Below are 17,501 nucleotides of genomic sequence, written 5' to 3'. Positions count from 1 at the left end.
AATCCCCACAAAAATTTAATCTTTATAATTTCCTGGTATTGAAATTTTACTAGAATTAAATTGTTTTAAAGCACACAATTGCTCCAGCTCCAGCTGTGTGCACTGGTGTGAATCAAATACTGTCTGTCATTTAGATTAAACTTCTCTCCTCCGTAGCCCCCCAGCAAGGGTCCCAATGACTACAATTAAAACCACTGCACTACATGGTTTCGCAAGGGAATTCTAACAAACCTTTAAAGAGAAGATAATCCCAGGGCTGTTTAAACATGCTATAGAAAAAGAAGGAAGTTTTCCAAAATCTTTTAGAAATATGAGCACAAGACTGATACCAATCCAGTGAAGACTTCATTAAATATAAAAACATAGGTGCAGGTCATTAATTACTATTAATGCAAAAAGTTCAACAATATTAAAAAAAGAATATAGCATATTAAAATTAATATATCATATGGAGTTTGTTCCTGGAATTCAAGGGTGGTTCAACATATGGACCTCTACTACCAAAACCCAGAACTTCCTCTTCTGGTAGCAGTGGACTAGGTAATTTAGAAGAATACTTTCCACAAAGAAAAATCTTTAGGGCTTCCCTGGTGGCGCAGTGGTTGCGCGTCCGCCTGCCGATGCAGGGGAACCGGCAACGGGAGAGGCCACAACAGAGGGAGGCCCGCATACCACAAAAAAAAAAAAAAAAAAAAAAAAAAAGAAAAATCTTTAAGTTAGACAAAGTATAACAAAAATATTTTAATAAGAGTTAATGAGGGCTTCCCTTCCCTCGTGGCGCAGCGGTTGAGAGTCCACCTGCCAATGCAGGGGACACGGGTTCATGCCCCGGTCCGGGAGGATCCCACATGCCGCGGAGCGGCTGGGCTTGTGAGCCATGGCCGCTGAGCCTGCGCGTCTGGAGCCTGTGCTCCACAACGGGAGAGGCCACACCGGTGAGAGGCCCGCGTACCACAAAAAAAAAAAAAAGTGGCTTAGAAACTGAAGCATAAGATCTAAAACAATTAAACTTCTAGAGGAAAACTCCAAAGATTGGAGAAATCTTTGTGACATTGGGTTAGGTAAAGATTTCTTAAACAGGACACAAAAAGTGCAAACTATTAAAAAATTGATAAAATGTACTTCATCAAAATTAAAATGTTCACTGTTCAAAGGTTACAGATAAGAAAATGAAAAGGCAAGCCACAGACTAGGAGAAAATTATTTGCAAAACATATATGACAAAAGGTCTGAATAAAGAATATATGAACTGTTACCATCCAATTATAAGAAGACAAACATCCAATAAAAAATTAACAAAAGATTTGTATAGATTCTTCACAAAGAAGATATACATATGGCCATAAAGCACATGAAAAGATGCTATACATCACCAGTCATCAGGGAAATACAAATTAAAACCATGATGAGATACCGTTACACACCGTCTAAAATGGCGAAAATGAAAAGACTGACATCACTAAGTGTTGGCAAGGATGTAGAGCAATGCAACTCTCAGACATTGCTGATGGTAATGGAAAATAGTACTGGTACGGCCACTTTGGAAAACATTACATAGCAGTATCTTCTTTTTTTGGCTGAGCTGCATGCGGGATCTTAGTTCCCCAAACTGGTGCTGCCTGCATTGGAAGGGCAGAGTCTTAACCACTGGACTACCAGGGAAGTCCCTAGCAGGATGTTATAAAGTTAAACATATAGTTGTCATCGACCCAATAATCCCATTCCTATGTATTAGTATTTTTTAACAGAAATGAAAACTGTGTCCACAAAAAGACAGCCAAATGGCCAGCAACTGGAGAATGGATAAACAAATAGGGGTATATTCATAGTATGGAATACTGCTCAACAATAAAAAGGAGGTAATTTATACCAACTCTCTCAATCTCATCAAACCATAATTTATTTATCTGCAAGGTGGTTATAATACTTCTGTCACAGCACTATAATGGGGGTTGAACGTGACAAAGTACATTGAAATGCCTATTCACTTGACCCTGGGGGGAGAGGGAGGGAAGGAATGAAATATAAATACACATAACAGATGAAACTCAAAAATAGGACACTGAACTTCAGCACTCAAACACCAAAGATACATTCATTCATACAAAAATCTAGAAAAGGCAGAAGTATAGTGACAGAAATGATAGAAACCAATTATTGCTTGCTACTGGGAGTCAGGAAAAGGGGTTGACTGCAAAAAAAAGCAGGAGGGAACTCTTGAGGGTGATGGAGGTGTTCTGTATGTTGTTTATTGTGGAGATTACACACATGATGGTTTGAAATTACCAAAATTCATCAAACTGCATACTTAAAACAAATGAATCTATTGTATTATACCTCAGTAAAGGTAAAAAGAGAAAAAAAAATACCGACGTGGGGTCCCATTCCTGAGATTCTGGATGAATTGGCATTGAAGCAAGTCCAAGGCTGAATAGTCTTAATTGCTTCCCCAGGTTATTCTAATTTGTACTCAGGAGAACTGCATTAGAGGAAGCAAGCCTGGTAGAGAGGGTCCCCAAAAAGAGGGGCCTTTTTTCTGTGTTCACACCTTTAGCACTCAAAGATGCAGGCCTCATCCTTGCCCAGCCCTCCCCAGGTTACCCTTCTCCTTCCGGCTGCACTCTGCTTCCATTCTCCTTCCTAGTCCAAACTCCCAGCCCTCTAATACAAACCTCAGATAACTCTGGAAAAAGCAAGGGAGAAGCAGTTCACACTGAAGTGCGAATGACTGAGAGTCACGTTCTATATTTCCATAGAGGCTGCTTGTTAATCTAAAGGAATTTTGTAAAAAGCAGAGTTCCTGACAGCATGAGCTCAGAGGTGTCTTCCCACTTTTCCTTTGGGTACGGGTGGTCCTGATTTAAGATAGCGTGAGGTTATGGTGTAAAGAGTCCACTCACTCATTCATCATTCATTTATTCCCTTAGCAGACATGTACTAGGCACTGACTCTGGCACCGTGTCAGGGGCTGTGGCAGTAGGAGGAATAAGAGGTACCAGCTGGCTGGAGCCAGGATTTCCTCAAGGAGCCATGGAACTAATTACAATGTGGCGTGACTTTAGTTAAATCCCTCTGTAGACGAGCATGCCTAACTGGACCTGGGAAAGGGAAGGCTTCAGAGAGAATGTCACAGGTGAGCTGGGCTTGGACAGGTGAAAAGGGATCTCATCCTTTCACACGGGAGGAAGCAACATGGCAAAGGAAGACAAGAGAGATGGGGGAGTAACTGGGGTAACGGTGAAGCGCCTTGTGTGGCTACCAGAGAGGGTGTGGGGAGGCTGGAGGGTGTCTTAGTTGGGGGACCAGAGGGGCAAAGCAGGGACTGACACAAGGACCCGGTACAAGTATTTTAGTCAGGAGATTTTTCCAGGAAGCAGGAGTGAGGGAGAGGGAGACAGACAAGAAGGGAAAGCCAATAGAGAGCTCATTATGGATTGATTACCGCTGTGAGCAATGGGGGCTCATTCCTCTTGGAGACCACTGAGCAACCATGCAGAATATGCCTCAGGCCCTCCAAAGACAGGAGCCTGCGGCATTTATTAACCAACTCTCATTTCCACTGGCCATGGGATGCCCCAGAATAACTTCCCCCCATAGAAGCTTTCATCTGGGATGCTTGAGAAAAACCCTAGGACAGAAAAGTGGAGAGTAGTAGGGGTGGGTGTTTGAGGTGAGACCCCAGCAGCCCTTGGGAACTGTCCATTGCAGCTGCCGCAGAAATCCAAGATGGGCCAAAGGGAGGTGGCACAGAACAGAAGCGCCATCTTCTCTGTGGGTGACTCAGATTGGGGGCCTGAATGGGTGCAGCAAGCAGAAGAAATTCAAGAAATGGGGTTGGACAAGTAGGCTGGGGTCAGAGGATCCATTGTGAAGAGTCTGATATGCCAGGTTACAAAGTTTAAACTTTATCTGCCAGGCTCTGGAGCTTAATAGGTGCTCAACAAATATTTATTGAATGAATAAATGCTAATGACCAGATGCACCTGGGCCAAGCCCTTGCAAAGCTACTGAGTTTTAGACTCCAGAAAATTAGCTGTGTGACCTCTAACCTCTTTGATCTTCCATTTCTCTCTCTCTCACTATCCTGACAATAATACCTTCTTTTCAGGGTTGTTGTAGAAATTAGATGAGATCAAAGATGCATGGCCACTAGAAGTGTGGACTCAATAAATGTCAGCCACTCTATCCCTGCCCCCATGATGACCCAAAGCCAAATAATAAAGCTGAACTATCCACCAGCTAGAGACAATGAAGGTTGCTCCTGGGATCTGTTTACAGATGATGAATGCTGGCATTTCTGGCTATATTGGTCCTCTTGGAAAAAATTAGTGGTATTGGTAACAGCTTCCTTGGACCAAAAGGGAGTCATACTGCTGCTTTAATTAAAGGACAGAGTTGAAACTATCCTCCCAGGGAAATTACAAATTCAGAAATGGATGCTTATAGTAACTTACAGGGTTTTTTCCTTTGTGCATTTAAATATACATATGGAAACATCTTCCAATCAATACGCTGTTGACTGGGGTTATCCATGTCTGCTGTGCTGCATTTCTCCCCCATTCTGAAATCTTAACAGAGGCCAAGATGCTTGTGGACTCCGCTCGATGGAACACCCCTGCCCTGGCTGGCTGTAGGCATTGGGAACACCTCAGTTCCTCCCAGTACACAGAGATGGTGGTGGCCTCTAGGGAGGTAGGGACAGTCTCTTCAAAATATGAAGCAAAGGTGGAAGAGAAAGCAGCTTAAGGGACTAGGTGAAGGACTGAGAAATCATACAAGCTGGGGAATACGCAACTAATGTTTTTTAAAACATATCCATTTCTCCATAGCAATCAGGCACAAAGACAAACACAGAGATGAGTCATACCAGTGGCACACCAAATTTAAAAAGAAAAGCAGGCAGGAAGGAAGGAAAGAAGGAAGGAAGGAAGGAAAGGAGGAAGGAAGGAAGGAAGGAAAGGAAGAAAAAGAAAAGAGAAAGAAAAAGGAAGAAGGGATATTGGGAAAGTGAGTAAACACAGACTTTGTCAAGGAAGGAAATTCCAGAGTTGAGACGTGTCTGTGGGAAGCACATCTGCTCCCAACCCAGAGTGATTCAAAACTGGAGCAGCCAAGCAGGAACTGCAAGGTGAGGATTCGGTCATCTGCCTGTTCATTCATTCATTCATTTCATTCAACAATTATCAGCTGTCAGTCACACTCTGCAAGAAGCAGCAAGAATACAAAACTGTAAAAGACACAATCCCTGACCTTGAGAGCAGCTATGAGAAAGGGAAACAAAAGAGGTCACTAATAATTGCCATAAAGTGGAACAAGGGCAAAGATAAAGACATGTACAACGTGGAGTGTGACACAAAGAGGAGGGAGAAGGGCCAGAAAAGTTTTCTCATAGGTGGAGGTGGGCCTTAAAGGAGGGTTGGAGTCCCCCAGGCAGCATGGAGTTCGTAAGGCTAAAGCCTAGGAGAAAGGCAGAGAGGTGGGCAGGGACCAAATGTGGGAGGACCTCCTTTGTCAGTGGAGTCTGGACTCCATCCTGGAGGTGTGCGTTATGAGGAGCCGCTGGAGGGTTTTGTTTGTTTGAAGATTTTGTTTTGTTTTGTTTTTTGATGTGGACCATCTTTAACGTCTCCATTGAACTTGCCACAATACTGCTTCTGCTCTATGTTTTTGGTGTTTTTTTTCTTTTTTAGCCGCGAGGCAGGTGGGATCCCAGCCCCCCCACCAGGGATCGAACCCGCACCCCCTGCATCGGAAGGCAAAGCCCCAAACATTGGACCGCCAGGGAAGTCCCTGCCACCGGAGGGTTTTGAACAGAAGCATGACACTATCTCATTTGTGGTTAAGAAATCCTTTCTGGTATCTTTCCAATATCCAGCCTTGAGGGATAGGCTGAAAGGGATTGGAAGGTAGGAGAGGGATGGCCTGTTCACATGGTTCAGGTGAGCGGCTAGTGGCAGGGATCTGGAGAGAAGAGATCGCTGAGTTTAGCTCCAGTCCCCAAAGGGCATTGTGGCCAGGAAGAATTTTCAGCTGCCAAGTCACTTAGTCTCTTACAGGATCAATTTCCTCATCCTTAAAACGAAGAAAATGTGAATCACCGACAAGGTCCCCCCTTGTGGAGAGCACGAGACGGTTTATCAGGCCCTCTCTGCAGACAGTGGGACCTCACCGAAGACCCTAGAAAAGTGGTGCAGCCAGGTGTGAAGAGGAGGCGAGGCAGGAGCCCTCCATCCGCCCCACCCAGTGTCAGGCCAGGCACCGGTACCCAGCTCCTCCCCAGGGGAATTGTTGAGGCTACAAAGAGGAAGCGGAGTGGAGGGTCCTCTTAGATGCCCAGGTGTTTAAGGCCCCTGCCAGTCATGGTTTGATTCCGTCACACCAAGTCACATGGGAGGATTCTCAGCTTTGAAGTCACAGGGGCCTCTAAGCAGAGCCACTTGGAGCTGTCACCCTTGCCTATTTCTCACCCGAAAAGCTCTAGTGAGCAGTGGAGGGAAAGCTTTAAAGGGTCTCAAAAAAAAAACAAAAAACAAAAAACAAAAAAACAAAACCAAAACAGGTTTATCCCCAGCTTTGTATTAAGCAGCTCCGTGATTGTGGACAAGTTAGTTCAAGGCGCTCAATAAATCCCAGCGGAGGACAACCCCGTCGGTCAGCCCTTCAGCACCCGCCCTCGCCGCCGCGCCACATCGCCTTTCCCCCACCTTTTGCTTCTCAGCCCCAGGCGCCGCCCGGACCCTGGACAGGCGAGGCTGTGGAGGGCCGGGCGACCGGAGGTTGGCTGCGGCCCAGGGCGACCCTGCGCGCTCCCTCCCCGCCGCTCCGCCTCCCCGGCCGCGCGGCCCCGCGCTCGGCTGCAGGGAGCCGGCGCGCACTGCGCCGGCGGCGGCGGGAGCGGCGCAGCCCGACAGGCCAAGAAGGTGCGAGCCGGGCCTACGGCGGCCAGCTTCGAGTATCGCCGGCGCCTCTGGAGTGGGCAGCACCGCAGGCCTGCCGCGCCAGGCCCTCTCGCAGCCTCTCGGCCGCCGGCGCAACCCAGAGCTCGCCCGCGAGGCTCCGCCCCCGCCGCGGCTCTCCAGACGCCGCGGGGCGCAGGGCAAGGCGTGGGGACTGCAGATCGCCGGCTCAGCGCGTCCTGCCCGGGGCGGGCCGTGGGCGCCCAGGCGCCCGCCTCCGCCGCCGCCGGTGGCCGCTGACGTCAGGGAGGCGAAACCCAGAAGAAGAAGAAGAAGAAGAACGGCACGAGGGCGGAAGGGGAAAAACTTTATTATTTTTTTCTTATTCTCTTCTGGGGCTGAAGTGAAGGGCAGGCTACTGCGCCAGCGCGGAGAGAGCCGAGCGCGACACCAGCCCGCTGCGCGCGGAGGAGCTGGGCCCCGGAGGCCCGAAGGGGCTCCCGGCATGTGGGACCCCCAGGACTTTGAGCGCCACTGGCAGGCCGAGTTCCCTGGGGAGGAGGCGCCCGTCATGCGGCTGGACTCGGTACTGGACATGGAGCGCGAGCTGGAGCGCAGCAAACTCAACCTGAAGTGGCTGCAACAGGTGCTGGCTGAGGAAAAGTTCAAAGTCGTCTACCTGCAGGCGGCCCTGGAGAAGCGGGACCTCGGCTGCGGGCGCCTGGAGGGCGGAGTCGGGGACAGCAGGGGGTCCTCGGCTGAGGAGCCGGCCGGGCCGGAGAGGGAGCCGGCGCCGCGCGAGGAGGAGGGCGCAGCGGGCGGCGGCGGAGACCCCCCGGGCCCGTCGCTCCCTACCACGGAGGTGGCCGCGAAGGCCGAGAGTCCCCCCTACCTGTGCCGGGACCTTCCCACCTGGCCCAGGGCGGTGGGGGCTGGGGGCGCGGTTCGCAGCTTGACCGCCGCCATCCACCAGCAGCTACTGCAGCCTCGCCTCCTCTTCAGGCCGCGGGAGGACTGCGCGCCCCCCGACCACGATGGCACAGTTCCCAGCGCCCCGGGAGAGGAGCGGTCCGCCCGGACCCGCGCGGGGCGGGGCTCGGAGGAGGACGAGCCGGACGCCTCGGGCGCGGACGATGGGGGCAACAGCAGTGACCACGACTTCGAGATGGTGGATTTGAACGAGAAATACACTCTCAGCCAGTTGCTCGTGACCCCTTGCCGGCCCGGGACCTGCGATGAGGCGGAAAAGCCAGCGCGGGCGTACGGTTCCCATCGCTGGATGCACCTGATTCTCGGGAGCCGGCGGCAGCCGCGCGGGAGCCGCGACTTGGAGCAGCTAGAGGCAGAGGCCAGGGACGGGCGGGGCTCGCCCCCGGCGGCAGAGGAGCTCCCCCAGCGTCGGGCTCGCGAGCCCCTCCCCCCGTGGCGGCGCAAGAGGTTCCTGGGGCTGCCCGAGCGGGACTCGCCCGGCCACAGCTCGCCCGAGAGGGGCAGTGACTGCAGCCACAACAGCTCCGACCACGAGGATGGCTCCTTTGCAGGTAGGCGCACCCCTCTCTAGATCCCCGCCTCTTGTATCCTGGGCCTCGCCTGCTGGCCGCTTCCCCGCCCCTCCCTGGCACACCTCTCTGGTCCTGTTTAACCTCAGGCGCCTGGGCAGAAGGGAGATAAAATGTACCTGTTTACCTTGAAGGCACTTGTGGAACTTAAAAAAAAAAAAAAAAAAGAGGGTGCAAAGTGATTTCGGCTTGGGCAAGTTTAAGAAAATAAGCATTATGGCGATGGTAGGGGATGAAGGGATGATGCATGCGCTCGACCAGACCAAGGGAGGGACCTTTCACTTCAGGCTTCAGCCTTTCTTCTGTATTGCAACATCACCGCCCTCCCCGCATCCCCCCCCCCACCCCGCCAACTCATCCTCTGCAAGTCGGTGAGATTCCCTTGCACCACCCACACTGATATTATCCTTCTCTAAACAAACTTCAGTGGTTCCTATTTCCTCCAGATTCCTTGATGTGGAAGTCTAAATCTTCCACTTAATGTTCTGAACTTATCGCTCATCTTCTCCAGCCTGTACCTTGTGTTCTGGCCAAAATGAAAGAACCCCTCACTGTGGGAAAGGTACATAATAATCCTCACCACCCCCTTCCTTTGCTGACTGTCCCCTTCCTAGGAGGCACCACCTGATCTGTCAACTTCCTAGGCGCCTAGGAGCCTGAGTGGGAATGGGAGGGCTTGGAATCATAGAGTTTTTGAGCTGGCCTAGTGCCCAGAGATGTCTAGAGCAGTGCCGTCATTTGATAAAGGAGGAAACTGAAGCACAGAAGGATTAAGTGCTTGTTGGAGTGAGCTGGGACCTCCACTCGGGCCTCCTGTCATTTTCTTGCTTCTCCTCACATCTGCCCTCTCTTCTGAGGACAGGACCTGGTCTTAGCCATGTTGTGGTGGAATCCCCTTTCGGTGGTCAGCACAGTGCCTTGCATACAGTAAGTGCTCAATAAATATTTATTGAATAAGTGGATGATTACATTGAATTTTTCTTTAACGTTTATTTAATTTATTTATTTTTGTCTGTGTTGGGTCTTCGTTGCTGCACACAGGCTTTCTTTTTAGTTGCGGCGAGCGGGGGCTACTCTTCGTTTTGGTGGCTTCTCATTGCAGGGGCTTCTCTTGTTGAGGAGCACAGGCTCTAGACGCGGAGGCTTCAGTAGTTGTGGCGCATGGGCTTAGTTGCTCCGCGGCATGTGGGATCTTCCCGGACCAGGGCTTGAACCCATGTCCCCTGCATTGGCAAGCAGATGCTTAACCACTGCGCCACCAGGGAAGCCCGATTGCATTGAATTGAATGTGTCTTCCAGCCACCCAGCTCCCCATAGGTCGGGAGTGGGAAAAGGGCTAAGGAGGAAAGGACAGATAAGGATGTGGTCTGTCCTGTGACTGATCCTTTGCTGCTCCAGGGACTGTCACGGTCTCCTCAGCCATAGGGAAAGTATAAATTGTCATCTGATTGGGTCAGGCTGTGACCAGGAACTTAAGATGCCTTCCTGCTCAGTGAAGGAGGGAAAAAAAGAAATCACTGATGCTGGGATTCTTCCAAAATCTCCATTATTAGATCTTATCTAGGTGAGCTTTCATTTGAATGAAAAAAACTGTCCACTTTGCTAAAAGCGCATTTGGAATGGCCATCAAGTCATCTGTTGTGATCAATTACACTTATTCATTAGCAGAGACTGGCTGCTTTTCCCATAGGTAATGCTTTTGCTGCCCATGCTAGTAACATTTTTATGTGCCCCTTTAAACTTGGGGTCTGAAGATTTCACTCTAGTGCCAAGTTCCAAATGCCCTCAATGGAGGCTACCCAAGTGGCCCAGAGCTGCTTTATTATTTTTTTAATTAATTAATTTATTTATTTATTTATTTTTGGTCGCGTTGCGTCTTTGTTGCTGTACGTGGGCTTTCTCTAGTTGCGGCGAGTGGGGGCTACTCTTCCTTGCAGTGTGTGGGCTTCTCATTGCAGTGGCTTCTCTTGTTGCGGAGAACGGCTCTAGGTGCGCGGGCTTCAGTAGTTGTGGCTCGCGGGCTCTAGAGCGCAGGCTCAGTAGTTGTGGCACACGGGCTTAGTTGCTCCGCAGCATGTAGGATCTTCCTGGACCAGGGCTCACACCTGTGTCCCCTGCATTGGCAGGTGGATTCTTAACCACTGTGCCACCAGGGAAGTCCCCCAGAGCTGCTTTAGAGCTGGCCCCAATCCCGTCTCCCCCCCAGACCCACTTCAATCACCCTGCCAGGTGTGCTTCATGCACTGGATTTTCCCCGGGGAGTGATTTTTATTTCTGTGCTCTGTCTCCTCTATCCTTAAGGGCACTCTAGCACATAGAGCACCTTGATTCAGATTAGGAACTAGCATTCCCTCTGGCCTAACAGTTTACAAGAGGTGCTCCCTCTGGGTGGACCAGTGATAAAAAGATTTTCCTTCCTCTGACTTAAGACTCCAGCCAGAGCATATGTCTGGCGCTTGTGGCATTGGCTCACAGTGCCTGGGCTGTTTTTTAGGCCCCATTCCAGGACCCCCTCTGCAGGGCAGGCTTGTGTAGGGAACCCCTGGAAAGCTGCATGTGGGAGCCCTGCCTCCTGTCTCCCAAACGTCCCCAGTGAGGAAACGAATGGGGTGGACATGTGTATGCATACATGCATGCAGCACATCCATGCATGCCTATACATGTATACACATGTGCACGTAGTCACATACAAGTATGCACGTGTGCACAATCTAGGAGGAAGAGCCTCCAGACATATAGGAGGCGCTGGAGTGGAGAGATTAAGGGCCAGGGTTTTCCCGCTGTGGGTGACATCCCACTGAAATCAGCATAGTGGGGAGTGAAAGCATCATGAGGCCTTCTCTGGCCACCCTTGGCCTTCCCTGCTTTACTTTTCTCCATAGCACTCACCAAATTCCCACCTCAGATGCTACGATTTCGCATGTGGATCTTATTCACTCTCCCTCTGGTAAAATGCAAGCTCCAAGAGGGCAAGGATTTTTATCTCTTTCATCCACTGACATAGCCCCAAAGCCTCGAACAGTGTCTTAACACATAATAAGTGTTCCATAAATATTTGTTGAATGATATATTTTTTTAATGGAATAGAATAGAAAACACCAGAGTGCATTGCACGTGGTAATGGTGAGTAGTATTCTGTTTTAAAACTTTGTTTTAGTTCTATATAACTGTGTGAGTGTATACTGGGTCCTGATGTAGAATGTATTTCATGCCGTGGGTTGGGGCAGAAGGTTTGAAAATGCTGATAAAGACCATGGGCGCTGAAGCCAGACTGCTTGTGTGACCTTGGGAGAAGTTATTTGAATTTTCTGTGTTTCAGTTTTCTCATCTGCAAAATGGGACTAATAAATACAGGTTACATCATACTGTTGATATGAAGAGTAAATGGGATATTATTTCTAAAGGGCTTTGAACAGGCCCTGGCACATAGTATGCACCCATGGTATTAACTAACTACAACTGTGGGTCATTTTCTTTGAGTTAATGCTTCAAAGTTTCCCACTCCCAGATCATTCTGGATCACAGACGGTTCAGTTTTCTTTTCTTTGCTTTTTTTATTGGGGTATAGTTGTTTTACAATGTTGTGTTAGTTTCTACTGTACAGCGAAGTGAAGTCGAGTTTCCTGTGCTACACAGCAGGTTCTCATTAGTTATCTATTTTATACATATTAGTGTATGTATGTTAAATCCAATCTCCCAATTCATCCCACTCCCCCCTTTCCCCCCTTGGTGTCCATATGTTTGTTCTCTATGTCTGTGTCTCTACTTCTGCCTTGCAAACAAGTTCATCTGTACCATTTTTCTAGATTCCACATACATGAGTTAATATACGATATTTGTTTTTCTCTTTCTGACTGACTTCCCTCTGTATGACAGTCTCTAGGTCCATCCACGTCTCTACAGATGACCCCATTTCGTTCCCTTTTATGGCTAGGATTCCATTGTATATATGTACCACAACAGACGGTTTGGTTTTCTATGATGCACGTGTTTTTTCTAGCAAGGCTCTGGCTCTTTCTAGAACCTTCCAGGAGCAGGGCAGGACCCAGGGCAGAGTGGTAATCTTGGCTCATGAGGCTCTCTTGCTGGATTGGCCCTCAAATTGTTTCTCCCTCTCCACCAGCAATCAGGCCCATTATCTCTACTCAGAGAACCTCACCTGATGGGGTTTTATTGCACAATTCAGGCTGTGCCTTCCTCTCAGGGTTTCAAGGAGAGCATGTGAGGCCTCACATAAAAAGGCCCAAAGGCAGAGGTTCTCCCCTCCTTGGAAAAGGCCCGTTTTCTCTTAGCTAAGGGGCAGATCCCCATACCAGGACACACTTGGGTTTGTTCTACACGTAGTAGGCAAATCAGGGTTTAAGTCAGTTAGAATGCCAGTTCTTTTAGTATCTTCCCTTTAGCACCTTGCAGCCTTGGTTGGTACCAAGAAAGACTAGGCCATGTTGGCATGGATGCGGGTGGTAATGTGAATGGGGTGGGGTGGGGGTCACAGAGCCAGAATCAGCCGTGTTGTGTCACGTGTGCTTTGAAGACAGACTTGTGTGTGTGCCCAGGCTCTGCCCCGCAGCAGGTGTGAGGCCATGGACAAGCCACTGGCCTTTCTGCACCTCAGTCTCTATTAACAGAAATAACAAGAAGAGCTAATCTTCCTGGGGGCTTACTTTGTGCCCACTCCTGTTCTAAGCATTTTACACATATTAACTCATTTATACCACACAACAGCTTCATAAGACAGGCACTATTATTATTTCCATTTTACATATGATAAGCGTGAGGCTCAGAGAGCTTAAATAACTCTGCCCAAGGTTACCCAGCTTGTTAAGTGGCACTTGGGATTTGAATCTAGGCAGTCTGACTCCCAAGTCCGTGCTTTTAAACAGCAAACTATACTGCCTCAAACAATAGCACCTACTTCCCAGGGTAGTTATGAAAATTACCTAAAATAAAATACTTCAAGAGTTTACTTTTTTCACACAGTGACCATTAAGTGCATATGTGTGTATGTGTAATGTGTATGCATTATTATTGTTTTCTTTATCACTAAAGTCCCCAGCAGACCCCATTTCATCCGTTGCTGAGGTGAACCATGAGGGCTGCCACCTGCCCTTGGGGCTCCTGCGTGGACTTGGCCTCACAGGTGAGCAGACCACCTGCTGGATCTTATTTTATTTTATTTTATTTTTTTTTTATTTTTTATTTTTTTTGCGGTACGCGGGCCTCTCACCGTCGCGGCCCCTCCCATTGCGGAGCACAGGCTCCGGACGCGCAGGCCCAGCGGCCACGGCCCACGGGCCCAGCCGCTCCGCGGCACGCGGGACCCCTCCGGACCGGGGCACGAACCCGCGTCCCCCGCATCGGCAGGCGGACTCTCAACCACTGCGCCACCAGGGAAGCCCACCTGCTGGATTTTAGATCTCCCCTCCTCAGCTGGGAGCTCTTGGGCAGACACAACTGCACACCCACATGTGGAGGTCTTGGTATTTTTGCTTTCATGTCGGCATGCTTCTGTGCCAACCCTGCCAAAGAGGTTGGGTAACGTGTCCTTCTAGGAGTTTACATATCCCTCCTGTAGCCTGTGGCATCCCCTTTGCCACACGTGGACCAAAGTGCACTCGTCCAGCAAAAGCCCAAGTCAGGCATCCTTTTGACTGGCAGCAGCTATTCATCTGGTATTCTGATGTAGTTCAGATGACAAAGTAAGTATCATTAATATTTTAAATTGGTAGCATTTTCTCCTTGCGTTAAACTTCGCTTAGTGGAGGATGAACAGTCATTTTTGCCAGCCCTTGGAAATCCTTCATTCATTCACTTGTCCATTCCACTCGACAAGGATTTATGCAGGTCTTACTTTGTGCCAGGTCTGTGTTAAGGGTCAAGATGGCAAAAGTCGGTGACCTGCCCTCAAGGGTCTCACTGGCTTTTTTGCTTCCGGGGTAGAAACCAAAGGTTTTTAGATAAACAACTTTCCAGCTGGTAACTTGTTAAATCCTGAAGTGAGTGACTAAGTAAGGACTGCCATTTAGAACCTCAGTGACATGCAAGAGCCAGAAGAAGAAAGGATCTTAGATTTGGTCTAAGGATCTTCCTGGCCCTCTCCAGACAGATGAGGACCCTGGAGCCCTAAAAGTAACCTCAGGGTTACACGCTCATGACCCTCAAGGCAGGGTCTAGGAGCCAGGTCTAGGCGCTTTCCATTGCATCCTATGGCCTTTTCTTTCTTGGAATTTTAAGAAGAGAAAACTTAAGATGTGAGTCCTGTCAAACAGCAGTCCCCAACCTTTTTGGCACCAGGGACTGTTTTCGTGGAAGATAGTTTTTCCGAGGACCAGGGCGGGGGGATGGTTTCGGGATGATTCAAGCGCATTACATTTATCATGCACTTTATTTCTATTATTATTACATCAGCTCTACCTCAGATCATCAGGCATTAGATCCCGGGGGTTGGGGACCCCTGCTGTCAAAATCATAGTAACAGGAGCAGCAGACTGTCTCATTTAGTGGGTGGAAGTTATTTGTCCCACTCTATAGGTGAATATGCCAAGGCTGGGAGAGGTGAGGACATTTACCCAGCATCAAACAGCTCGTGGTGGAGTCAGCATTGGAACTTGGGTCAGGCTTACAAAGCTGACACTCTAACTTCCAGCATGTAAGGCTGTCCTGGACCAGCTGTAGAATTCCAGATTTCTCTAGTACTTGGGAGGCCCTGGCATCAGATTCTCCCAGGCTGCCAATGGAGACTTTTTAATCTTCATGGGAAATGCATTTCCTACTAGGCACTCATGTTACCTAGTTCATTTGGAGCCTGATGGGTTTTTTTTCCTCTTCCCATTAGTGACTAATGAGATTTTTGCTCCAGGAAGAATTCCTTGTGTTCATTGGATGTGTCTGAATATCTTAAGCCAAAGTGAATCTTCAGCCTTAGCTGTGAGGGAGTAATTTTTTTCCCATTCCCTGTTGTGGAGAGATATTAAAAAACTACTTGACACACGTGAGCTGGTGGTTGGCTACGATTCATCTGTAGCCAGAGCTGACGTGGCCTCACTGTTTGCTTGGTTATTTAATGCACGCTACCCCCCACTCCTCCCCGCCCATCTTAGCAACATCTACACCTCATGAACATCATTCGGCTGGTGGTGTGGGTGGGTTTGTTAACAATGTCTTCCTCCGCTACAAGAGGTAAATGTAACCAAGCCTGAAAACTTTTCTATTCCTCTCATCTGTTTTTCTTCTGGTGAAGAGACTATTCACAAAGCAATTGGCTCTGTGTTTGATTCTGAATCTTTGTGTGTTTTTTTTTTTAACAGATTTTGTTTATTTATTTATTTTTGGCTGTGTTGGGTCATCGTTGCTGCGTGCGGGCTTTCTCTAGTTGCGGCGAGTGGGGGCCGCTCTTCGTTGCGGTGTGCGGACTTCTCATTGCGGTGGCTTCTCTTGTTGCGGAGCACAGGATCTAGGCGCGCAGGCTTCAGCAGTTGTGGCACACGGGCTTCAGTAGTTGTGGCTCGCGGGCTCTAGAGCGCAGGCTCAGTAGTTGTGGCGCACGGGCTTAGTTGCTCTGTGGCATGTGGGATCTTCCCGGACCAGGGCTCCAACCCGTGTCCCCTGCATTGGCAGGCGGATTCTTAACCACCGCGCCACCAGGGAAGCCCTTTTTGTGTTTTAAAGTCAGGATCTTCATACCTTTTCTTTTTTTTCTTTTTTTTTTTTTTTTTGGCTGCATTGGGTCTTCATTGCTGTGCGCAGGCTTTCTCTAGTTGCAGCAAGCCGGGGCTAGTCTTCGTTGCAGCGCACGGGCTTCTCATTGCGGTGGCTGCTCTTGCTGTGGAGCACGGGCTCTAGGCGCACAGGCTTCAGTAGTTGCAGCACACGGGCTCAGTAGTTGTGGCTCGTGGGCTCTAGAGTACAGGTTCAGTAGCTGTGATGCACGGGCTTAGTTGCTTTGCCGCATGTGGGATCTTCCTGGACCAGGGATCGAACCCATGTCCCCTGCATTGGCAGGCGGATTCTTACCCACTGCACCACCAGGGAGGTGCCCCATACCTTTTCTTAGCTTTGAAAGAATGGTACAAACACTTTCTGCATCTGAAAAAAGGGCTGGATGTTACCCAGCTTGCAGGGTTGTGAGGCTTACCTTGGACAAGTTACTGACTCTCTCTAAGCCCCAGTTCCGTATCTGCCAAGTAGGGGTGATAATGATAGGACTGTGTCATAGATTTGTCGTGAAGCTTCAGTGAGATAATGTGTATAGGGTGCGTAGCACACAGCAGAGCACATAAGTGTTTTATAAATCTTAGATGGTGTTACTGTTACTGTCTTCAGTCCAGGAACTTTCAGCTGGCTGAACCAGGCCACAGCTCATACTCACATTTCTTCATGAAATAAAGTCCCCAAGCCTCTTCATCTGCCTCTTTGTTTCCTTTCTTACCCCCCTCCAGCTCCAGAGATGTTTTGCTCCTTCAGAGGGAAACAAGCTTCCTTAGCCCTCTGTGGTCCCTGGTCCTTCCCCAGTCAAGCCCTGTCTCCCCCTGCAAAACCATCATCTGTCTTCTCCTTATTTCCTACTCTCTACCCACTTGGCTTTGGCCAGTGCTCCTTCTTGCCAGTGCTCCTTCTTGCCAGTGTCTTTTCCAGTGCTCTTTCTGGCATTTGAGATGCCCTCCCCCACTTCACTTCCCCAGTTGGAAAGCCAACCCTTCCTTTAAGGCCTGGCTTTTCTGTGGAACCTTGTATTGCTTAAGATATGGGTTTGCTGCATTCGACAAAACCCAAAAAAGCAAAATAGAGGTTTACTTATCTCTCATGTAAAAGAATACTAGAGATAAGCAGTCCAGGGAGAGAATGGTGACTCTATGATCATCAGGAATTTAGGCTTCTTTTTCTTTTTTTTTTAACATCTTTATTAAGAGTAAAATTGCTTTACAATGGTGTGTTAGTTTCTGATTTATAACAAAGTGAATCAATTATACATATACATATGTCCCCATATCTCTTCCCTCTTGCATCTCCCTCCCTCCCACCCTCCCTATCCCACCCCTCTAGGTGG

General features: G+C 48.9%; 1 protein-coding gene across 3 annotated transcripts in view; it reads left to right on the top strand.

Annotated features, from left to right (window-relative positions):
• Positions 1 to 7,122: 7,122 nt before the first annotated feature.
• ABR (ABR activator of RhoGEF and GTPase) overlaps positions 7,123 to 17,501 on the top strand; it is a 158,351-nt gene continuing 147,972 nt past the window's right edge. Inside the window, exons 1-3 of one of the 3 annotated variants that reach the window (XM_028498286.2) lie at positions 7,123 to 8,437; positions 9,318 to 9,382; positions 13,505 to 13,595. In XM_028498286.2, the coding sequence (XP_028354087.1) occupies positions 7,402 to 8,437; positions 9,318 to 9,382; positions 13,505 to 13,595 (1,192 nt within the window). In that variant the 5' untranslated portion in view covers positions 7,123 to 7,401. The remainder of the gene's footprint in view (positions 8,438 to 9,317; positions 9,383 to 13,504; positions 13,596 to 17,501) is intronic. The other 2 variants (XM_028498288.2, XM_028498287.2) reach the window with 2 other exon arrangements.

The sequence above is a fragment of the Physeter macrocephalus genome, chromosome 14, assembly GCF_002837175.3.
Source record: "Physeter macrocephalus isolate SW-GA chromosome 14, ASM283717v5, whole genome shotgun sequence".
Lineage (NCBI taxonomy): Eukaryota > Metazoa > Chordata > Mammalia > Artiodactyla > Physeteridae > Physeter > Physeter macrocephalus.
This window is presented reverse-complemented; position numbering and strand designations above follow the sequence as displayed.